This window comes from Rhagoletis pomonella, unplaced genomic scaffold, assembly GCF_013731165.1.
Source record: "Rhagoletis pomonella isolate Grant_MI unplaced genomic scaffold, Rhpom_1.0 Rhpom_scaffold_00007, whole genome shotgun sequence".
NCBI classification, from domain to species: Eukaryota; Metazoa; Arthropoda; class Insecta; order Diptera; family Tephritidae; genus Rhagoletis; species Rhagoletis pomonella.
This window is the reverse complement of record NW_023458561.1, coordinates 64450656-64475998: the sequence shown is the minus strand read 5'-3', so window position 1 is coordinate 64475998 and position 25343 is coordinate 64450656. Positions and strand designations below refer to the sequence as shown.

General features: G+C 34.6%; 1 protein-coding gene across 1 annotated transcript in view; it reads right to left on the bottom strand.

The window, feature by feature from the left end:
- LOC118743955 (serine protease filzig) overlaps positions 1-20795 on the bottom strand; it is a 47744-nt gene extending 26949 nt beyond the window's left edge. The window contains exon 1 of the mRNA XM_036476717.1: positions 20537-20795. Within this exon, the coding sequence (XP_036332610.1) occupies positions 20537-20795 (259 nt within the window). The remainder of the gene's footprint in view (positions 1-20536) is intronic.
- Between the last annotated feature and the right edge of the window lie 4548 nt (positions 20796-25343).

The window sequence follows — 25343 nt, the reverse complement described above, 5'->3', positions numbered from 1 at the left end:
ATAAACCAAGCGCCTCATTCATTAATTTTCTGCATTCTTTTTTCACTGCCAAACTGAATATGAATACAGTTGTTAAATTTTATAACATTCCCACTATCACCAGCTCGTAAAAAGCGCCTAGCTAGCTACTTGCATTTCGCATTGCAACAAAACGAAGAACAAATCGTAAATGTTATTATTGTCGCACCATTGTTAAGCTTGTTTTTGTTATTGTATGTGCGCGGTTGCAAACAGGCGGTGTGCTTGTCTGGCATTTGTTTATGCGTCTACCCACAGAGCCAAGTTGCATGCACCGCTGTGTGTGTGCGTGTGTGTGTGTGTGAAATGTAATTGTAACACTGACCCAAATCGAAGTAACGCCCGGCTGTGCGTATGTTTGTCGTTGTCTCATTAACAATGGCAGAGAGTGCAATATTAATAACAAAAAAACTACAACAACCGCAACTACAGCTGTGACAACAACCGGTAGAACCTCATAACTGACTCCGGAACGATTTGTAGCTGGCAGAACCAGAATTACAACCTGCGCTTGCCGACCAAGGTGACGAAAGCGGCGGAGGCATATAAACTCCATCGAAAAAAAAAACCACTGCGTGGATGCAGCAGTGTGGCAAACGAAGTGCGAGAGCTTGTAAAGTGTTAACTACAACCGCCAAACATATATGTAAATAAATAGCCGGGAGTCAAACAAGCACCAATCTACAACAGCAATTACGAGCCAGGGTATGAAGGTGACAAATGGTTGGGGAGAGAGTGAGAGAGAGGTGCCAGCCTAGAAGCAGTTGAAGAAGCGAACTGCCAATGCATCATAAATCTACATACGCGTACCAGCACAATAATTGTGACAGAGATTGACTGCATTACAGTGACTCGCATATAATTTTCATGCTTTTTTTTTAATTTTTTTCGAAGGCAGTTAGAAAACTTGTTGCTCTCAGTTGCGATGTCTTGAATTGGTTTTTTCTACTCTCCATGGCTCCTTCTAGGTTTATTTGCGTGTGTATGTATGCATGTTTGTGTGTAAATGTGTGTGCTTTCTCGGTTTGGCTTCTGACCAATTGAATGGTTTGAACCACTTTAATAATCAATTTAAATGGTAATTTGTTGATGGCGCACACAGGTGGGCCCAATCAAATGTTGAGAAAAAGATAATTCTCGTCTGCGGTTGGAAAACAATCGAAGAAGTAGGTATTTTCTTGCCTCACAGAAATACACTGAGAGAATATAATTTTATTGGAATTAGAATTTAGTAGAATTTTTACTTAAAGAAATAGACAAGCAAGTAGGGTAAAGGTCTTTAGCTGAAGAATATAATACAGAGAAGGCGCTAAAAGCACAGTCTCATCCGGAAAAGTCACTGCCCTTGCCAATCCATTCAAGCGGCTTTGAAAGCAAAATGCTCCAGATTAGTGAAATCGGATATGCTCGGAAATACTGTCCTGCGTTGCCAACACTGTGCCCTCTCGACGTTACTCTTTTATAAGTTCTCGGATACTGAAATGTAGAAGGAAAAGGAATAGCTAATGAGATTTCCACTAAGACTCTGAGATGCCAATAAACGATACAGGCGACCCTATACAAATGTTAAAAAAATTGATGACATATAAACCAAATGAGCTGATTGTGAGGTCACAAAGTTATTTTTACCACAGTTACGTAGGAAAAGGGTAATAATTCTTACTGGCGTCATTGCAGACCACTATGCGTTGACTACTTTCTGCGTCGTTTTAAAGACTTGGGGTTGCGCTGTTTCAGCAATCTGGTACACGTATTGGGGGTGGAACCCTATTTAGCTTAATTTGGGTTAAGGCTGTGATTATTTTTTGGTTCTACCTTGTAAAGGAACGCCGGTTTGGAGAAGATACCTTCTCTTGACACTCAATCACAAAGAGCACTCAGAGTGGCCAACTATCTCTCCGAGTAAAGGGATGGATGGGTGTGGATCACTTCTAATATAACCTGAATTCTTATACATTTTAGGGAAATAAAACTAAAAAAATTTACTAAGTAAATAACATTATTCACATCTGACTCGAAACAAACGTACAAATGTGGTCGTTAAGAAGACGAATAGTGAATACATAATTTTGGTCATTAAAAACTTTACATGTGACATTGACACAGCAAGTATGGATAAAATCGTAATGTCTTTGAAAATTGGCCAAATGGCCAAAAAATGGGCGGTAAAAATTAGACAACGCCAATTGAAGTGAAAAAAGTGGATATAGGACTTTGAACCGTAAAGCAGTCGTTGCCAGCGTTCGACGTAGCAAATGAAGCCAAGTTCTTCTCCACCTGGTATTTTTATCGCAGACGAGGGCTGCGTCCCCCTCTTGCCAACGCGCAAAGCCTCTCGAAGATTTTAGGGGCAGCCTAATTGGATGTACCGTTGACAATACTTCTGCGCCATATAGCAGCCAGTGGCTTACTTCATTCACTTACCACTGTTAATTTTATGTATTCAGTTGTTATCAAAATTTTTTCCTGTTTTTAAATAACTAAAAATTTATGTTAAATTGAAAAATACTAAAATTAAATTACCAAAAGTTATTTATACTTTTTAAATGACAGAAAATAAGGTGTAATTTTCGAGATTAAAAAATATAAAATTTCATGTCCAATATTTGAAGAACAGAAAATTATGCCCAGTTTTTAACTAAGCAAAAAAATATGGCTCGCTATTTAATAGCTAAAAATTTTTTATTTGTAAATTTTTATTGTGGCGTATTTATATTTAGTCCACTAGTATTATTGAGCTTTGTACCACGATTTGTTTGTTAGGAAAAATTTAAATTTAAATGGCAGCTATTTCGGAGGTGATCTCCTCATCTCATCAGACCTCTTTTTCTAGACTTTCAGTAGAAATCGAACGCGGGGATCAGCTATGTGAACCCCGTAAGTTTTTGTTGCTAATCCATTTCTTTATTCAACCTAACTAAAAATTATGCCAAAACTTTAAAGTACAAAACTTCGTATTTTTATACTCCAAATTTACGCCCCACTCTTAAATTGCGAAAATTAAATGTTCAGTTTTAAATTTAAACAATAAAGTGCTTGTTTTTGACACAAGCATTTATTTTTATTAGTTTGCTACCAGAGTTAAGCAATATTTATTTATGTATACAAGCTATTTTGGCATTCGCTTTAATTTTAGATCACGTCCCAAAATAAAAAAAAAAAAAAATTGTGTTCATACACTCCATATGTGTACATCCTGACACCGGCCTACTCTACTATAACACTTTTTAAATTAAGCAACCAACTCACTTTACATTCAGCGTGAATTTAGCGCAAATAATTTTAGTTATTTGCTTGTAGAAAATATTTATTTGCAGCTGTGCACTGCATTTTGGTGGCGCATTTCCACAGTTCAAAAAAAAAAAAGCAAAGAAGAAGAAGAAGAAGAATTAAAATGCACGTTTTGCTGTTTGGACATTAAGGTTAGAGCGCTAGTGCCACCACCATTATTGTCAAAGCGTGTCATCGCATCTGGTGGTTTAGCAAATAGTTTTTTGTTGTTTTTTTTCGCTACTTTCAGCAGCCAGCCACTCTCGCTGTAGCGTCTTCACTCTATTTTCGTGCTACTGAATGGCTTACTGGCTGACAAAAGGCGGAGAGTCATCAGTGAAAGTTTCTGCATTTTGGAAAAAAATAAAAAAAAATAAAAATTAAAGCACCAACGTTACTAACGTTAGTTATGTATACGGCAAAATCATGCAAAATCCATACGTACTGATCGTCAACTAAGCTGCGATGGGTGTGCGGTAAAATACGTAGTGAGGGGCGGAAGGCGGAACAGAGAAGTAGTGTCCGCATGAGTAAGCGTGAAATGCATGCTAAATAAATAGTAGCCCCTTGACATGGCTGATGAAAGTAAATTAATCAATATGTGTATGCATGAACAATCGATGAGCTGGTGCACGAAAAATGTGAACGAAATCAGAAGCAGTGGAAGGCATAGAAAGGGGTCTGAAAAGTTATATAAAAATGTCATGATGATAAGTGATGGCACAAAAAAATGTTGTGCAAGCCAAGTGCAATGAATATATGCAGGTTGGCGCTGTAGAGGGGTTTTCGATATCTTTGTAATGTGAAGGACAAACTGAAGGAGAATTCAAGAATAATTTCCACCAAAATTTTAAGATGTATCTATTATATTTCAAGAGTTTCGCCAAAATATTTGGGAAAAAAGTTACAAGGTCGCGACAGCAAGACCGATTTGAAAATAACCCCAAAAATTTAGTAACTTTTATTTTGTTGATACAATTTTTTTAAATTTTTATATTTATTTTTTAAGATTCTATTATCTGGTGTAAGTTTTTGAAAATAATATTTTTAGAAACTGATTTTATAATCCCCTGGAAAAATAGTATTATTTTGTTTTTTTGTATGGAGTGATGCGCCCTAATGTAAACTTGTAGTTGAGCGCTTGAAAAATGGATTTAAAAAGATAAACAAGTAGTAAAGTGAATACAAAGGAATTCAATGGGAATACAACACGATGTTAACCTGACGACATTTAAGTCGATATCAATATCAATATCACATTAGAGTGGTCTAAAAAACAAAAAAAACTTTCTGAGATAACGTTGGGGACACCTTCCAAAATTTTTCCTCTTGCCGAAAGAGATGCTGGCACCAAACTTTACGTTTCTAAGTATTAATTTAGACGGTGCTTATGAGATATTTATATTTTATATACATATATTAACCAAACAATCGATTGGGCAACCTAAGCCAATTTTTAATTTAAATTAGCTGAACAAACAGTACCAGCTTCATAGCAAAAGTACCTTTTTATAAAAAACCATCAATATTTTTGTCAGTTTCAAAGGAATTCAGTAGCAAATTTCAAGGTCATCGAGCACCCTGTATTGGTTACAGTAGAAAATTGTAAGTTGGTATAGATATTTCAAACGCCAAAAGGAAAAAATTACGGGGGTGCCCCGTTTTCTACGATGACAAGGACACCATTTGCGTACTAAAAGGCTCTGCAGTAATGATAACCAAAATGTAAAGCATTTTATCGATAAAAAGTACAATTAGACAACGATAATGGAAAGGATAACGATAATGATGACGACAGCGGTAAGGATACAATATAAAAAACAATCACTGTATAGTACCGATGAAAACAACGGTGATGATAACGATACTAATAACTATTTACTTACTAAAATGTCATCCTTATTTATTTATTTTTTCTTCTAAGTCCCACACTCACTCTCTCATTCGTAAATGCCTTGCTTTTTTAATCACTCAACTACGTGTGTGGCAGCCCGGGTGCTATTAATGCCACCTTAACAATAGAATGAAGTTGCACGTCTTGTGGCTAAATAAATAAATAATGCCAGTAAAAAGTTCAAAAAACCACTCAAAAAGTATTGGAAACCAATTAGTGTAAAAACAATAAATTCACGCTGCCACCGACTACCGCACAAGCAAATATCAAATATCAAATAAACAAATTGAAAACAATCGTCGAACAGCAAGTGAAACGAAAAACAAAACGTGCTAAAAATTAGAAAGGAGCAAAAAAAAAAACAACAAAATAATAAAATCATGGCGCGCGCAACTCAAAAGTCAGTAAGTCAGTCAGCAAGATAATAAGTGTGGCAGGGAAGTGAAGTTTTTTTTTCAATTTATTTTTATTATTTTTGTTTTGCATAGCAAAGAACAACGCAATAAAAATAAAACCAAACAAAATACAAAAAAAAAGGTAGATACGTGCGCTCTCGCAACAGCAATAGCAAAAGCATTTCACTTTCACCACTTGTCGAATTGTTTTTGTTTTTTTTTTTGGTTGTAATTTTTTAGTGTACGAAATATCATCAGCATTACTTAAGTGCTGCGGCAGGCATTGCAATTGTGCTTCTTCTTCTTCTTATTTTACCACTTCTGAATTCTCATTGTTGGCAGTCGCTTTAGCTGTCTTGACGGTACGCCGTTACGGTTGTTTGAGCAGATAATCATCCGATGAACGACAATGAAATTGAATTATTTCTGGTGACAGGTGCGTGTACATGTTGACGTATGAGTACATATATGCACAGAAATGAATATATCGTTACCTTAATATTGGAAAGGCCCTATCTCACATTTTGGTTTCTTTACAGAGTAGTTATATAAAAACTAAAGTTCTTCGGTATAGCATCCTTAAATTTCGAATACGCCTTAAAACAGATTCACCTTAGTCATCGGATTCTTGCTTCTTCGGTAAACGCCAGTAAAATTTTTGAAAATTTAGCTAGGAGCTGTAGAGCCGTTTTCTTGCATTATTGGATTTTTGGAGTTATGACGTACTTCACGCAAAGGACAATTTTCACTTCTAAAAAAAAAAAAAAAAATTCTAAAATTCATCCGCTACAGTAAAAGTACATTAGGGCTCGTCACTTTCCACAAAAACTGGAGTGACTGTTTTCTTGCATTATTGGATTTTTTTGAGTTATGACGTGGGTCCAGCAAACGATAATTGTTACTTCACAAAAAAAAAAATTAATAATAATTATCAGCCACAGTCATATGCACATTAGGGTGCTTCACTTTTCGCAAAAAAATCGGTACTGTTTGTTCCATGGAATTATAAAATTTATTAAATTCTTTTTCGCTAGAATATTAATGAGGTTATTGAGATTAAAAAATATCGTAGTGACGCGCATTTAATTGTTTATTAACTTCAGAAGCATATACAAACCTATTGAGGTCTTTTTTGTTTATTGGCATAACCGATAAAGTTTAAAGGCTCATTTCGATGATACTTTATCATCATAAACATTATGAGCCCAAGGCCCACTCTAAAAACCACATTTGGAGTATATTGCAAAAAAGAAGCTTTAAACTTTTAATTTTGTTGGGGTATTTTTCTCAAACTTGCCATGCGTTGCGTAATCAATTTTCTTTATTCCAAACGAAATTTTACTTTTTATAACACCTAATAGCTACATATATGTATAAGCATACTAAAAACAATGGTCTTCCCTAATATCCTCAAAAATACAACCTCACTCGCGCTTCTCAATGTCTTGTTTTCTTTCTAATACTTCATTCGCTACAACTGGACTTTCTAGTTCCCGAGTTAATCAGCTGTTACACATCAATCAACGCCATCAACTTCAACTACTCCTACCATCAGCACGAGCTCAGCAACATGTTGCTAGCGGCATAGATATTGACAATTGATTGCAGAACATGTACGCATGTGTATGCATGTACAAATGTATGTATGTTGCGGTACTGTTATTCTACGAAATAACTAGACGCTTGCAGACGTTCGCTCATGGAATAAATATTTTTTATGAGTACATATCAGCAATCAATTTCAACGCCTCTGCACAAAAGCAACGAAAATTCCACGAGTAAGTATGTAATTTGTGTGTGGTGATAATGTGAATCTAAAAGCGATACACTTAAAAGCAATAATCATAATAATCATAGAGTAATAATAGCAAAAATGAATACAAATTGTGAGAGATAACGCTGAAAACAAAATGAGCAACAAAATGAGAAACATAGTAATATTACTGGAACTTGCCCATGTACAATTATCTGTGGATGCATGAAAATACATACAGACATATGTATGTATATACTTAAGTGTGTACACATGTTTGTTTGTAGATCACTTGAGTCGTTGTGACGCCAGTGGATCTTTTGGCCGCATTGTTGGCATTTTGTTTGATTACTAGCTGTCGACACTATACAAAAAAACACAATTTGGTTCGCCGCTGATGGAGCTGTTCTGTTGATGAGCTTAACCGATAAGCGAACAACAAAGGCCGCATAGTGGTTCAAATTTTAATGGTACGTCAAATGGGTGCACCAACAATGTCGTGGTAAAGGAGGAGCACAGAAAAGTTGTTTTGTGAGAAAAAAACAGAGGGAAAATATGCTCGTAGTTTCTTTTGACATATTGCTCTTGCCTCCTTTTTTAGATTTTGTGCTTAACCACCAGAATGGATGAGTTAAATTACTCATCTGTTTGGCTTAATGGTTTATTGTCTGAGGAAATGGTTAAATGGTAGCTGCTTTCTTAAATACATTTGAATTAATAAAGTGTGCAAATTTCGTAGAACTGCGAATTTTGGTAATCGTCTGCCCAGTGGCCTAATTGGTTTGGCAATATTACTCGTGGATATATGACTTAAGGTTGGTTTTCACTATGCCGGATATTGACTTAAAAAATTTGTCGAAATATTTCAGCACAACTTTCTTCTGCATGGGTTAGCCAAACCGGTAAACCACTGAATATGTATCTAATCTGATTTACAAATGAATCGACGTAAAGTTTTTAGACTCAGCAATTTCGAATATCGCTAAGTGTCATAGGTGTCGATGAACTTAGAGATTCGTCTATCGCTAATTTTATCGAGAAAATATATATAGTTAAGTTTGCCGATATTTCGATATATACGCATATCGATAATTTTAAATACATGCTTTCATAAGCATACCAATACATAATATGATATCGATAATAGTAAGGTGATTAACAGCTGTAAATATATAGTTATTTAAATAATAACAATAACAATAAGGAATTGATATTGTTAAATGTATCGATAACCATATCGATAAATGTATAGATAACAATACCGAAAATTTTAAATATAGCGAAATCGACAATTTTATAAATTAATATATCGATAAATATATCGTTAACTATATCGATAAGTATTCCGATAACATTAATGATTCGCTAATATGTAATATTCTTTGAACATTCACTTCTTTCTAAGCAACATGTTTCAGTTACTCAATTCTCCAATTCTTAAAAGTGATGGGAGAAAGATCTGAAGCATGGATAAGAAAACATTTTAAATGAGCATTCGATTAAAAAATGGCTTTCGCATTTTTAAAAATTTTATTTTTACTAATTTGCGTCTCTAAGAAATAGGAGAAATTTCATATGCTGAAAATATGATTAACTGCTTAAAAGTTTCACTAAAAAGTATTATAACGATAGTGTTGCCCATTTGCAAACATTTTGCATTAAAAAAAAAAAAGAGAAGAGTAAATACAAATAAAAAAAACAATCATTAGTTGTCAAAGTAACACGTCTATCACTTTCTTTGATTAAAATAATTGATTTATGCTTTTCAAAAGAGAGTGAGAAAAAAAAATTTCAAAAATATAATAGTTTTGCGGTCAATGCTAATTTGCATAGACTTTTAAAGCTTGAATGGACGCGTACACATTTTTTTTTTGTTTTTTTCATTTGCTTCTTCTTTCTGTCATTTTAACCATAGCAGCTTTGTTGTAGTACTTTTGTGCCTAAAGCAAATGCGCTGCTTAGTTAGCTACTGCTACGAGGAGTTTATAACAAATTAGTAAATGATGCGCATGTATGTATGTATGTGTATGTGGTAATATGTTAACAAATTGTTTTAGCGCGCGTGCCTTCGACTATAATGCCATTTGGAAAAAGAAAGTGCGAAAAAACGGTGCTTTATGCTGTCTCTTTTGCACGACTTGGCATTCTGTTTGCCTTTAAAATTCATATACACTACTATTTTTGTTTGTGCCTTAAATCGCTGCTGCATGTTGAGTGTTTTTTTTTTTTTAGATTTTTCTTCGTAGAAATTCAAATGTGGGTTAAGTTTGTCTAAAAATTTATTCATCAATTTGAATAATATTACGTTTTTGTGTGAGTGTGTGTTAGTTGCGTTCGAAACTATGTTAATATGTGCCTGAAGCTTAATAGTGAATTTATAATCGAAAAATAAAATGTAATTTAAAATATGACTGCAATGACCCCTTCACAAGTGAAAGAGTTAAGTAACGAACTCGCTTATTTCCATTCGTTGAATTTCACTTCCTTCGCAAGTACAGATTTGCCCATAGGAAATCGATGAAAGTGAAATTTCGTTTGCATAACTTACTTACTGCTGAGTGTGGAAAGACAAAGTGATGTCATCACATTTGTGTAATGCAATCGTGACTAATACTTCTTAAAATAGTTCTGCTAGATTTTTTATCTTCTCCATTGATAGTGAAATATAAAAACAGCAAGCCACATTTTCGGAATTATTCGAATCGATGTTGTAGGACGGCACGGAGTTACACATTTGACTGCTTCTAATTATACGAATATGCATTTACAAATGATGCTAAGTCGAGTCGGAGCTTAAGCTCACTTTTTATGCATAAGGTCATATATTTTGTTTGGGTGTTAACGGAAGGTTTTGGTTAGTTTTACATATACATTTTATTTAAATAGAAAAAATACCAAAAAGTGAATTAAAACTCTTCAGGAAGTAAAAACCAAAGTTTTTTCTTGCTCCCAAGTAGCGAAGTAGCGCTGAGAGTGTCTAAAAGCAGTTTATTCTTTAATATAACGAGAGGCAAAAAGAGCAGTAATTTCCCTTAGTTTGCCGCGCATAATTTTAAAATAGCTGAGGGTCGATTCTTAATCCCCCATTATGCATACTCAAAAAGGAAATCAATGAAAACTGGTCTGCACAATAAAATAGAATGAATATGATCAGCAGAAGGATCTTATCTCAATTTGGTGGTTATGAGGTACACCGGAAGTCGGGGTGCTATCCTCTACTCTGGAGTAGGGACACGATATCGAACCGAAATTATCGATATAGTACTCATTTAAAGTATCGCCAGAAAAATACCGGGTACCCATTTAAAACGGATAAAAAGAATCGATATTCCAAATGTCGATACCAAAACCATAAAATTAAGTCTAAATAAATATTGGTTTAATTTTCTAGGGCCCAATTTCAGATGAGCTATTAAATTAGAGATTCTTCATTAACTTCAAAAATTAATTTTCTGATCACATTTTAATATGCAGTTAAATGGCCAATGTTGGCTATTTAAAAATGAAATGTGCAACACTGTGTTTGCACCAAACAACAATCAGCTGTTCAGCACAAACTGTAAACAAGCAAACAAATTCAACAACAATTTCAAGGTATAAGCAACAGTGTTGCCAATTATTTGGCACGTTTAAATAAAGTCGATCTGAATCCCAACGGAAGCGAAAATTTTCATCTAAAATTGACCTTAAGTTTAACAAAGATTCTTTTAATTAAAATAATTTTGAGAACCTGTCCGGCCGGCCGGTTAGTAATTCAGTATCCTTTCGCCGGTCAAATGGTAAATTTAGGCCGGATATCCGGCAAACCGGATAACTACCGGATATCCGTTACATCTCTAATATGCATATTGGTTCTGTAAGCCGAAGCATTTTTGTAAAAAATGGTATCGATAGGTGGCGCTAGGGTCGACATATTTTGAAAAGCCGTGTTTATGCTGTGGTTCGTTTCAAATTTGGCATATTTATTTGAAACATAGTAAGGCATAGATTTGGAAAAACTGGAACCGCTAGACAGTGCTGAAGTAAAAATATATTCGCGTTAAAATTAAGTTTAAAAATAATATTAACGAAAAAAAAATTGTCAAGGGAAATTTTAGTAATGCAACGTCATGGAATGTCACATCAGATATTTTGTCTGACAAAAAAGCACTGACAAATTTTTACATTTAAGAACTTGAAAATTAACTTTTAATATTTAACCCGCATCCATCGTTTGTATCAAATTGATGCTAATTTCGAAAAATTATTAAAATATTAAGAAATGCGTATATATCTTTCAAGTATTTTTTTTCTTATTATTAGAAAATGAATAAACGAATGTTGATTATTAATAAAAAATAAAAAATAAAAACCAGCATTTCATTGAATACTAGGGTCTTTTTCCATATGTATCGAATTGATACACAACGTGCGTTGCATTACAAAAAATGTTCGATGGATGCGGGTTAAAATATTAATGCAAAAAAATTTATCCAAATACCCTTGCCCAATTCGTAGAGTTTTGTAATTATGTAATCCACTTTTGTTATTGGCAACGCCACGGTAGCGCATTTGTTTGCTTATATGTATCTTTAAATCACCACTTTTTCACTATTTATTTTTTTTACTGAATAAAAGGCTTCTTAACTGTTATGCAAATATAGAAAAACCTTGTAGAATTTTGACCTTTTCATTTCATCTCATACAAATGTCACTTAATGCCAGATTGGAAATGCCCATATGGACTTTGTCTTAAGCACATCAAAACAAATTTAGTAAAAGAGAATTAGTTTTAATATAGTTTAATTATTACTAAATTTGTAATGTACATTTAAGATTCGATTCCAAAAAATATCGTTTTAAAACTATCGAGTAAAAAGTATCGGTATCGAATGACAAAAGCATCGATATGGTATCGTATCGAATCGACATTCGTATCCCCACTGAGAACTTGAGTTGGTAACTAATGAGGCTGTGGTAAAACTAAGCGCTAGGGAGTTACCTTGTTGCAAAAATAGGGTGAAAAATATCTAAAAATAGTATTTAGTAGGAAATTGTCGCGAAATCTTAATAGAGAAACGACGAAGGAAGGTCTCAGTGGCGTGCTTGACAGTTTACGGACTTGGAACCGGATATCGAAAAGGAACTAAGGGGATTGCTATGATACGTCTCAAGGATGACAACACGAACTGAAAAAGAGCAGAACTTTCTCGGCTGAACATGGTCGAGGCCACAATATAAATTTGGTAGTTGTTGGTAATTGTTTTTGGCAAAACATAAATTAAAAACCATACATATACAAATTAAAAGGCAATAATATGCCTTACGCAGAAATTTACTTTTATCAATATTTTACCTCGAAAAAAAAATAAAGCTTGATATTCGACATCGCCCCATATTTGAGTTAATTTCATAACTACATTAACAGCAGTTAAGTTTCGCGTAAATATAAATGCACCATAGTATTGAACTAAACACAAAAATGCCACAAAAATGCATAAAACTGGCTAATTGTTTGTCTTTCACCTGAATGGAGAAATATTTAAAAATTTTCAAGATTAGAAAGCGAAAAAATACTTCCACACTGCGCTTTACTTTGCAGTTATTGACCAGAAATATCGCTTAACAATTTCTATTTGCAACTATGTCCGCCTCAATACACATAAAACACTGCACATGCGCACAGACAAATTGTATGTATTTACGTATGTATATACGTACAGCGTGCGTGCATTGCCTTGCAAATGCATTGAATTATAATAGAAATTTTCAATGGCAAACATACCGGACTACAACAAAGATAACAACATTGCGTAAAAAATATATAGAATAACGCCACAACAACAGCGCTGATACGAGCATGATACCAAATACTAATAATGCTGTATAGGTGTGTATGAGTAGAGCCACTTACATGCTAACAGCTAATACAAATAGCAGCAAGAAAGCCACCAACAAATAGTTAGCCAGTGAAATTCTTTTTAGTATAAAATAAAGCAAAAGCGGTGCGAGAGGCCGAGAGTTGGCCGAAGTGGCAGCGGAACGTGATTGTGAAATTATGGCGAGTGATAATGGAAATAGAAATGGCTGAAATGTTTACATACATACATGCATACGTATGTATGTACATGTAAGCCATGGTTTGTTAGTGTTAAATTTTTTCTTTTGCTTTAACTGCTCTTGCTCGCCTTTTCCACTCAAGTTGTGCGGGTTATTGCCGCTGCCGCTGCCGTTGCCGCTGCCAAAGCTGTAGCCATGTGCTTGCATATAAAATTGCTTGCGTCCATATAACTTTATGCAAGCATACATACGAGACACCAGTTATGAGTAGCTACAGTTCTTGCTATACGCTCTGCCTTGCCTATTCTTTTTTTACAACGCTTTTTTTTTTCTAATGCTTGTTATTATTGCCGCCGTTGCCCAGAATGTGGCACATTAAGATGTCGTTGCCGTCAGTGAGCCCGATATTACATGTATAAACAACCTTGGTGGCGAGAAGCCAAATCGGGTTGACAGATATAAAAAAAATATAATAACAATGTCATCACGTTTTTATTTAGCGCAAAGCATGTATGATTAAATTCACGCGTAGGAGGTGGTAAAGCCCAGCTGGTTTATTGGTTTAAGGTACGCTTTCGCATCTAAGTACATCCATCGGAAACTTATGGACTATTTCCATTGAAATGTTTTCTATTAAAGGTTAAGGCATATATAGCAAAATTTCATGGCAAATATTTTCGTAGAACAATTAAATCCACTAGCTCCTGTCTAAAAGGGTCGTTTTGACCCTTAATACAAGAAACCCCGCAAAAAGCAAATTTGGAAGTTCGTTAGAGGATTGATATATTTTAAAAAATTATTCTTCTTCATGTCACCAACGTAAAAGTCTCTAGAAATTAAAAAAAATCAACAAAAAAAAAATTGTTTTTTTTACAAAAAAAAAAAAATAAATAAAAATTGAGCTTGGCTATTAATCCTTCCTGGCGAAAAGTTTTTAAGTTTCTTCCGACTTGAAGATTCTATGAAGATTGAGGCTTTGAATCAGAATCACACTTATAAATATTTGGAAGTGAAACTTACTTTTCTATTACAACCAATATCGAACTTCGTGATAGATGGTCAGAACTCCTACATATATTCCACCCGACTCTCTACAAGCACTAAGCGTGATCCTTGTTTGTCAGTCACAGCCTATTAAACGCTTAACCTTAGACCGCTCTTAGCTGAAGAATAGCTGTGCTACAAATTGGGCCCATTTTCTTCAATTATTTCTTATGACCCTAAATTTGGATAAAATCGTACTGTGAATAAAATGTCAAAATACGACTCTAGCTCCACTCAGCTTTTCTCATTCTCCCAAAAAAATAGTCCTCACATACCGACCAATTAAAGTCCAAAATTTGAATCACTTTAAAAAAATAAGTGAAAATTTTCTGCCTAACTCTATTTTAGCGCCATCTAGAGGTATATTTCTTTTTACGTTTATATTTACTATAATATATTTAAAATAGAATATGGACTAAACCTGCACCTGTGGAGTAGTGGTTAGCAGTGCGCGCTACCACTCCGCCCAGTTACCGATCAATATAAAAGAGTAAACCAAAAGCGGAAGTTTTTCTAAAAATTCAAGTTGAGAAATTACTTACGGTTTTTTTTTCAAATCTCTTCTGTTTTTTGAACAACTTTTTTTAAATTTCTTTCACCGCATGAATTTTATTCGGATTGGCTGATTGGTAGTAAAACTTCCTAAATACGAAATTTATGCGCGATTTGGATGCTCTTATCGCAGGAAATTAATTTTATTTATTTAAATTAGGGTGGTTTTTATAAATATCAACATCTAAGTTTTTTATTCGGGCACCCCTTATTTTGTTCTACGTATAAAATTATGCCATCCATGAAAATATCAAAATTTAAAAAAAATTTTTTCTTTAATGAAACTTATTCATATAAATTCATAAACTCGCCGAGATATAGCTGTTCAAAATTACAAATATTGTAGAAGTACCTGCCTGGTTTCGAGAATATCTCGCTTGGAAAATAGTTGTATCTTCTTCCCGACGTAGAGACAGAGCGACACCGAGCTCATTGGGAGGACTATCGCTCCTATTCCACATTTCATTTGATTCCGCCGGTATAAAGTCACTCGGTATCTTCTCCAAAATTTTCCAAATTGGTAAAGCTGTTCTTAGCTGATGCACTTGCCAATGAAAAACAGCGTATTAGCTATTAGCTAAATAAAGTCGAAAATAGCTAAACGTTTGCATTTTTCCCAAAGCGTTGTTATGGTGCTCAAAAAACTTTTTATAAGTATCTCCTCCCTGGCGGGAGGGGCAAAATGTACCAACTGGAAGCCTGGCCAAGACAAAAAATTGTTAAGGCTAAAAAAGTTGTTTAAGAGAAAGTTTGGAAAATCTCTTTAACGGGAGGTCTGAGGAAAAATTTAGGGGGCTAAGCTTTTTCATACAAATTTATTTTTGAAATAATTACATCAAAGTAAAAAAATGGAGTAAACTCTGACTTTTAGTATTTATGTAGCTCCACGAAACATTAAAAATTTAACCAGACGTAATTATATACCTTACATTTGGGTGATTCACGAACATTTCGAAACCCATATGCACATATGCCATGGTGTGGCATGTAATAAAAGATCCAGCGACATAAATTAAAATAGCTTGCCAGCAATAAAAATTGTTTTAATGCTTTTCTACCGCACAAATAAAAAAATTTGAGCACAAATTTTTTTCACTTAAAATATTTGGCGCGACATTTCTATTTTACATTCGTCAGCTTGAAAGCGTGAAAGTGCGTAAAAATATTGTGAAATTTTAGTCATTTTCCAACCAACGTACTGCACATCACTAAGCATGAATATGTACGCTTACACACATACCTACAAAAAAAAAAAAAAAAAAAAAAACACATACGCCGGTTTGCATGTATGCCAACTCCTCCTCGGGTGCTACCTCAGTGACTGGTTGGTTAGCTGGCGCGCATACAAAAGACTTAAGCAACGAACGCGTTTCAAGCTTCATTACGCGTGCGTGTGCGCGCAACGTCTCTGCAGTGCGTATGAGGTAGCGCATTAACAGTAGCAAATACATATGTATGTAATATGTATGTATGTATGTATGTGCTTCTGCAATTATGCATGTGGGCACACGAAACGGTATTCGCAAGAGAAGTCTCATCTACAGCGCCAGCATCTGCTATCCGTGGGGTGTCTATTTGTCAGTCGAATAGTGTCGATGAGCTGCTAAAATCCTACTTTCTATAATTAGAGCATTCTATGGCTACGGTATGCTTGTTTTACCAAGCAGCCAACTTTTGTAATTGCGGCTGCAGATATTGTTGCTGTAGCTATTTGACAGTCTAACCAGCTTGCGGTCGGTTTCGCTGCGAATAATTTTTCAAGCTGAACACTTAGTAGTTTAGTGTGAAATGTGTTTCACTTTTTAAATACCAACAAAAATGCGCAGGAAAATAGTTTTTTTTTTGTTATTAAGCAAAGAATATGCAAGGCAGGGGGAAAGAAAACTATGAAAAAAAAAACAAAGATAACATTTAACACTTTGGAAATCTGCAGAAAGTTATTCGACACGCTGAAGGTATTTTAAATACATTTTTATACACATATTTATGTATTTATTTAAGTACTTATGCACGCTAGTATTCAGAGAAATTTTAAACAAGCGCATGTTTGGCTAATGTTTGTGATATGAAAAATTAATCTCGCATTAAATGAATTAAATTTCTCGCGTTCTTCTTAGAGTTAAATGCATAGATTAGCCGGAAGTTGCTTACAACAGTGGATGGAGCAAGTTTTGTGCGCAGTCGCGTTAGGCGATAGTTACGCACAGCGCGCTTCAAAGCATTTATAAAGGTATGCGCGTACAGCCGGTATGCTGTTTTCTAATTCCATATTTTTGCAACAAAAATGAGCAAAACAAGTAACTTTTTTATTTAATTGAATACAAGACAGGTGTATCGCAGAATTACATATTTATCTACGCTGCACTTTGAGAGGTATTCGAATATATTTGGAAAGATTTCTTGAAAGTTTAGCATCATAAAATAATGTATATGTAGTGTGAGAAATTCAGGGAGATGTGACGCCCCATTTTTTAATAGCTCCTATTTTTTCCATGAGTTTACCACTGATGTTACGTATCTCTATACTAAGTTGCAACACACTACCAGAAATACTTTCAGAGTTATGCTGTGTGAAAACTTCAGTTTGTATGGGAGGTGCCACGCCCCCTTGATATATTGAAATTATTTTTCTTCTGTTATCATCCTTGGAGAATCTGGAGTCGATGTCCAAAATTACAAGGTTTTTCGGCTTTCAAAATAAATATAAAAAAAACGTTGAGAGTTGCCACCTGTTTGAAAATTGGAGTTTAAGTAAATTGATAAGATAAAGTAAATATTGCAATATGGCTGTCAAGAGGAAGAGGTTTTAGCCGAAAATATTTTTGTGGAGGTTGCCACATGTATAAAAATTTTAATTTTATTTAATTGATAAGATGAATTAAATATTGCAAAAGGGGTCTCAAACTGAAGAGGTTCCAGGAGGCTTACAGCTGTTAAATATTTTTGGGGAGGGTTGCCATCCGTTCGAAAATTTTTGTTAAATTAAATTGATAAAATAAATGAAATGTTACATTAGGGGTATTAAATAACATAAAATTACTTTTAAGGCGCAGTGAAGCACGCCGGGTATGTAAATAAAAAACTAGAGCTTTTTAAAGAATAGCCACAGATAGATCGACGCAAAATTTAATTATCTTTTATTAAAAAAAAAATTGATTTGTCCGCAGCGACCGTTTCTGCCTTACTCTGCGCTGTTCGTTATCAAAATTAATCTCAGTGGCTTTATTTCTTTTATGTAATACTGCAAACATTTTTCAGTTCGGAAAGGGATTGTTTTTTTAATGGTTATATATAAACTGACATATCAGAATATCTATGTATATTGCATATCTTAACTGTATAAGTATTAATGATAATTGCTTATAAAGCGTTCAACTCAATACTTCGCCGTTAAAATTAGTCCCGAAGATGTCGCTAGGACGTTGGTCTACTAAAAAAATATATATAGGGGACGATTTAGGTTCATAAACGACTATTGTTTGAAAATATCATTGCCGTTACAAAAAAAAAAAAAAAAAAAAAAAAATTTTGTGGCGAAATTTCATTTTTTAGTCAGCGCTCACCAAATAAGAATTTTCAAAATATTTGTTTCCCGTGTGTAGCGTTCAGTCAGGGTGAAGGTTTTATGTCTCCAGCAGTAAAGATGCGTTCACACAGAATGCCGAGCGGTGCCGAGCTGAGCAATGCGAAACAAAGCGAAGCTGCCGTTGTTCACACTTAACGAAGCGAAGCGGAGCTTTTTTGTGGACTCGGGCGCAAAACATACCATTACCGTCAATGAAAAGCAGCAAAAATATTTGCTCAATTTTATTTAAGAGACTAGATGTAAAGCTCGTTTTTGTTTGAATATTTCGATATCTTGTTTGTCGCAGCGACAGGAAGCTGAAAAATTAAATAGAAAATTCAAAATCAAAACCTGCTTTGTTTTCAGCTCCAAAACGCATATGAAAAAGCTTTCTCTATGAACACTTTCATATATACATATAGTTAGTTACAACAATTTGAAAGGTTCGCTTAGCTCGAAACGGCTTAGCTTGCCTCGGCTCCGCTTTATGTGTGAACGTACCCTAAGAACAGCTTTCTGTCTTAGATACTGATCTTTTTTATTTTATTTTTCTAATGATTCTGCTTACACACAAAAGTAATGAAACGTATAAGCTGTCGTATTGGCCTTCAGTTTCTATTAAAATCCAATAAAAGTTGCTAAAGGTTTTTGCCAACAAATATGCATCTACGAAAATGTGATGGTCACTGAGTTAGCTGAAAAATTCCCCTACATAAAGATTGGATCAGAACCTAAATAAAATCACATCTTTGAAATAACGTTTTAAATGCCGCACGCAACCTGGAGCAAAAGAACTCAACTGACTAGGCCCGAATAATGCTTTAAAAAATTCAAAATCTTTTAGCCCAATTCCAGTGTTATATCATAAGTCTAGTTGTCATACTTAAGAGACTACCTATTATTATTATTTTAACTTTAATACTCGTATAAAGAAATTTTATGAGTGTCGAGTGAAGTCTTTTATTCAGTACATTGATTTCTATTGAGTTCCTTTTTTTTTAATTGTTTTGGAATGACATGGTTTAGCTTGAGCACCAAATTATCCACAAAGTTTTTGGCTACTGGGTCTATTTATTATAATATTTATTATTTGCATTGCTGTACTTAAACAATGAGGTGTTTTGAATGAATCCAAACCTCTCTCTGAAAAAGATATACTTATTTAAATTGACTACATATTTTATTTTTTCTCAACTCGTTCATTTCTTAAAAAAAAAAATTGCATTCTCAAGCGATGGCATGCTTCTGTTCAATGAACTGTTTGCCAATCGAGTTTTTTCACAACAAAGTAAAGTTGCATCGCTGCCGCTTTCTACCACAAATTGCATTTAGCAGAACAGAAAACACACATAGTAGCCATTCAGCATCAGCTTGTTTAGCAGCGCTGTATACTTATTGAATCATGCCAATCAGCAAAATTAATAAAGCAAATAGGTGTGAAACAAAACAGAAAGCTTTCACTGCAAACCACTGCCTTCCAAGGTATGTAGATAACTAGTAGAGTAGCAAATAATCAGCTCAATAGCAAGTGAGCAAAAAGTAATAGAAAGACATATTAAGGCATCTAAGTTGCGCCATAATTGAAAAATAAACAGTTCAATGCCACAAGTATAGCAACTTTTTTCCAAACTAAAAAAAAAATTCCTGAGCAATATAGGATGATTGCAAAAAATATATATTTACTTATATGTAGATATGAGTAAGTTTGCAGAATAAAAATTTCGTTATATGTACTTATGTATTTTTTTAAAGTTTTTAGTCGGTTTTGCACTCAATTGCGCTCTTCCTCATGTCAACTAAATCGTGCATAGACCAAAAATGTCAACCGCCGATGCAATTTAATGACCGATTAAGCCGATTCAGAAATTCGTAACAGAAACTTCAATTTTTTCACACTTAATGAACTTAAAAAAATATCAACGCTTTTTTTTATTGAGTGCATAAATACAACAAACGAAATATGACGAGGTAAAATAATAAAAAAAAAAAATACGTCAAGCACTTACCGCTATTATTCGTATCAATTGGCTGAAATCCATTTGTCGCCTGCACTAATGCGGCTATTATGTACAGTGTTGCTAGCAGCCAGATGGCAGAATTGATTGATCTTGATTTGGAGGTCAGCATGTGCTGCGCTGTCGTTATCGTTGCTGTTGCTTTTTTTGTTGTGGCCAATGTTGACTTTTTGGCGCACGCTGCTGTTTTTAATGCTGCTGTGGATAGCCACGCGCTACGACGCGTCGCTATGCTAACCCAATTCAGCATTTTGAACGCGATTTTTGTAGTGCCAGATACGAGCGATTTCCACGGCACAGAATTTTAGACAAAAAAAATGTATTTATTTAGATTGTTTTGGGGTTTATTATTTTTGTCGAGTGTGGCTTTGAAGAAGTTTTTGCGGTCAATATGCGATTTGTTAGAGTTCTTAGTTAGTTTTATTTGTTTGTGCTGGTGCGTTCTCCATTCGATTTTAACAAAGAGTAATAAATTCTGTTAAGATTTTTTAATTGACGAGTTTTTGTTTTGTTTTTGTAAGCACAGAAAGAAGACATAAGTAGAAAGTAGAGAAGAAATTGTCACTGTAAAAAGGAAAAGTGTGGAGTGTTAAGTGAAATGTGAAATAGTTCTTGGTATTTGATTTATTTGTTTGAAATATTTGTTGTTTTAGCACACATTTATTGTTTCTGGCTTATAAAATGGAGTTTTGAATTCAGTTTCACTCAGTTGGTATTGTTTTTTTTTTTAATTTTTGCAAACAATAGTACTTCAAAAAATGTTCATAGAAAATGGTTTATACTGGCCGTATACCTAAAAAAAACTTTTATGTTAATCTCAAAAAAAAATAATAATAATTTTTTACATATGTCTATGCTACGTGTAATTTAATTCTTTTTCAAACTGAATGTTTAAACACTAACAAGAAATTGCATGCAGTTAGTACAGGGTGCTGGCAGTGATTGTCGACATGCGGCGTTTTTTTCATTTCAATCGATTCCTTCGTGCCTTGTTGTATTAAAATAAATATCAGTGTGCAAGTTTTTGCTATTTTTATTTTATTTGTTTAATGTTTATTATTTTGTAGTACCGTACGAAAAATACAAAAAAAAAATCGGAACAATGAAACCAAACATACTATAGTAAAACTGTTAGTTTTTCTCTCTGGCGGGATTTGTTTAAAAGGACTTTGTGGTTTCAAAGATATGATTAATTCTATAAGTTATTTAAAAAATTCAGTGCAATGTAGAATGGCAGTATAGGTATCAGATGAAAGAGAAGATTCTGTAGAGTTTAGAAAATTAAAAATTTTTGTTTCACAAAAACGTATTGGTATTGAAAGCGCTCTTTTAATAGTTTTCTTTTTAAGCTAGTAAAGTTGGACGAACGAAATTGGAGGACTGTATATTAGGCTTTAACATATATTTTCTTCAAAAATAAGTATTGCAAAATTTCAAGGATATTCAAGCATAAAATTTTGAAGAACATTCTTAATACCTAATCGTCCTTATGCACCAAAAATTTCAATCTGCTTTAACTCGACGGAATTTTCTCTTTAATTTGACGTCCATACTGTTTTTCTATATTGCAATGTAATTTTTAGAAGTATTTATTTTATTTTTCGAATTTCAAAGTCCTTTATAAAAATATCCTGACATCAGAGAGAAAAATTATAAACGCAGTTTTACTATATAGGCCAATGGCATCACTTTAAGAATCTTATGCATTTGACAATACCAAATATGCTACTGGCCAGAAGGCCTTGCAAGTTTTTATTGCTGACGCGAAGAGCGTCGGCCATTCATCAGCCAGCGTTTACCCATATCTCATCGAAAAGGAATATTCTGACGCAAAGTTTATATTTTGCTCGAAAACAAGAATTTTGAACTGAAGCAATCTTACAGCTCTTCATTTGCATTGTTTTCAGTCAGCAATTCCAAAAGTTGTATGAGGTCTCATTTGCTCAATGCTAGCAAATACCTAGCTAGATCTACTGAGATTGAGGGCAACATGAGTTTTGTCCACCTGCAGCGCTTTGATGTCTTCGAGTTGTTGTTCAGCGAAATATTCACCCAATTTCTGAGCGAAAGTTGGAGTGTTATAACTGGCTGCGGACCAAGGAAAACCAGGTCTTTCTAGCCAAGACCAAAACTAGCTTGTTGTGTTTATAAGCAGACATTTACAGACACGTAGACTTCTTCCTCTATATCTAATTCCCGAAACATAGTGCATGGTTTTTGAGGATTGCAAATATCTTGGCTTGGAAGTACATTGTATATTCATAAAAAGAGAATCGAAATTCGAAGTTCTTAGCTATTTTATTCTATACAGACTTTAGATCCTGATCCCTTTGCAAATTGGGACTTTCTTCAGAACCCATCTTTGCGGATTATGACTCAAATTTACCTATTTCTTGTACTTTTAGTGCTGCACTGTTGTATTCAACATCGTGCAGATATAATAACGTTGGAGCTACTAGAAAAAATGGATTATTTTCAGTTTTCCAATTCTATTTCATTCCAATTTTTATTTTGCTCGGAACCAAGTTATTTCAGTTACTAGTTAAATAAAGATCATTTAGCTCCAACTTTAACTCAAACAATATTAATTTTAAAATATGACTCTTTTCTTTTGTTATATAATCTTGTGATGAATTTGTTCATACCGCAAACTTTATAAAATATGCAGGCTGTTTATTTTTTATGCATTTGTATGTAAATTTAATTATTCACAATTTATCTGAATTACGGATTTTATAATTTGCGTTTATGCATATTTATGTACATTAGATCATACCAACCTACAAGCAACAAACAAAAAGTTCGCCATACACCACTGAGCCTAAAGTATTTTTGCAAGGAAATTTCGAAAAAAAAAAAAAAATTTTTTTTGGCCGAACCTTTTTGTATTTTCGGTTACACCTACATTCTGCAATAAGCCCAGTGATTTTTGGAGAGCGGTAGTTTAATGATATTAGCGTAGTACGTTAGGCTGTTATGAACTTAGATCTGGTGCGTAAGTATTAGGAGGGGGGACTTGAGGTCTATGAATTTTGAAACAAAAAATATTTTCTCCTCGAGAAAAAACTTCGATATACGATTCCTTAAGATGCGTCTGTAAGTGCCGAAGATAAAACGAAAAATGTAAAAAGCAGACCCCTACGTTCGATAAAAAATAAGTTTTTTTTTTCGAAATTGCCTTGCAAAAATACTTAAGACATAGGGTTGCATGGGGCGCTTTTTTTCTGGACCACCCTAATGCTCATAGTTGCGTATGCATATTGACTAAAATCTTCGACAGGCTACTGTTTACTGAACTCATAAACTACGCTTCATTTTAGCACAGAAGTTTATGCGGTCCGCCGTTGTGGCCGTCTCTGTGCACATACATAGCTTTCGTTGTTGTGCTGTGTATTGCTTGCAAAAAAATACCGCTATTCTTGTGTACGTTCAATCATACGCTTCATTCAAAACGCATCATCGACATTTGCAGAAGCTTACAATAAAGCAAGCAAAACAATTGACAGCGTAAGGCTAGAGGAGGTTGGTTGGCTGACTAGCAGACAGATATGCGAACGAAAGACTGAAGCAACGAACTCGTTGCGCTGCACTGAAGCAGCAGTACACTGTTTAACACAAACACACTTACTTAGCGTTTTTCTTCATCTTAATTATTGATGCTAATGCCACTGTGTGTGTGTGTGTGTGTGTGTGTGTGTATGTGCATATACACGTATTGGTATCGATTGGCTGTGATTGTTGCTGTTGTTGGTGATCTGTATTGTTTTTTTTTTTTTATTAAAGAAATGCAAGAGCTGGCAGCAAATGCAGATAGAGGCGTTGAGTGGCAAATGCACTGGCCAAACTGATAATTTATGCGCGTTAAGCGAAAGAAAGAGGAAAATTTGTAAATGAACCGCAGCAGTAAAGTGGCAAGAGTGAGCACAAAAATTAATGCAACGACAACAATGCCAATAAACAAATGCGTGTATTTAAGCTTACATACCAATGTAGCTTGAATATGTCTGCTCTGCCTCGATGTGCGAACCGAAAGTGCAGCAACAGTACAAGGCAACACAAGAAATTAATAGCAATCAACAAGCATTAAGTGTGGAGAAAAAAATCTGCGCACTGCCACTGCCACTGCCACTACAACAGCAGCGCCAGCAGAACGGTGTTGCTGTGAGAGTTGGAGAGCTGAAAAAATGTGTGGTAAAAAAGGCAAAGCGGGCCAAAACTACATACAGACACGTACATGACTAAATAACTGACAATGTTTGCCAGTCGTGATAACTGAAAAGCCGCTTGAGCTGGCCGCTGTTGTTGGCGCGGTGAGGGGAATATGCGTGCGTGTGTGTGTGTTTGCATATATGTGCGTGTGTGTGTGTGTGTAAAAGTCGTCTCGGCTATCAGCGTCAACAGTTTGTTGCTACTGGCGTTCTGTTGGTCCGGTAAACTAACTGTGTTCTCGAGCGTTTCGCATGCAAACGGAGGCAAACCATGGCGGGCAGTGTAGCGCCAACAACAAACTGGCCAAAGACGCTAATTAACACATTCTGAATTGTATGTTATTTAGTAGCTGTGAACGATGGTTTTTGAGTACTTTTCGCAAGTATTTAGCTTAGTTATAAGCAACTTGGTTGTTTTTTATGCGCAGAGTTTGGAGTATTTGTTTTAGTTAGAGTGTTGTGGGAATTTGAATTTTTTTTCGAAATTCATAACAAATATGGAATCAATATTTATGTGGCGCCTAGCTTAGACTCAGTGATTTGGCACTACATACAGTGCTGGCCACTTGAATGTGAATAGCACACACTTC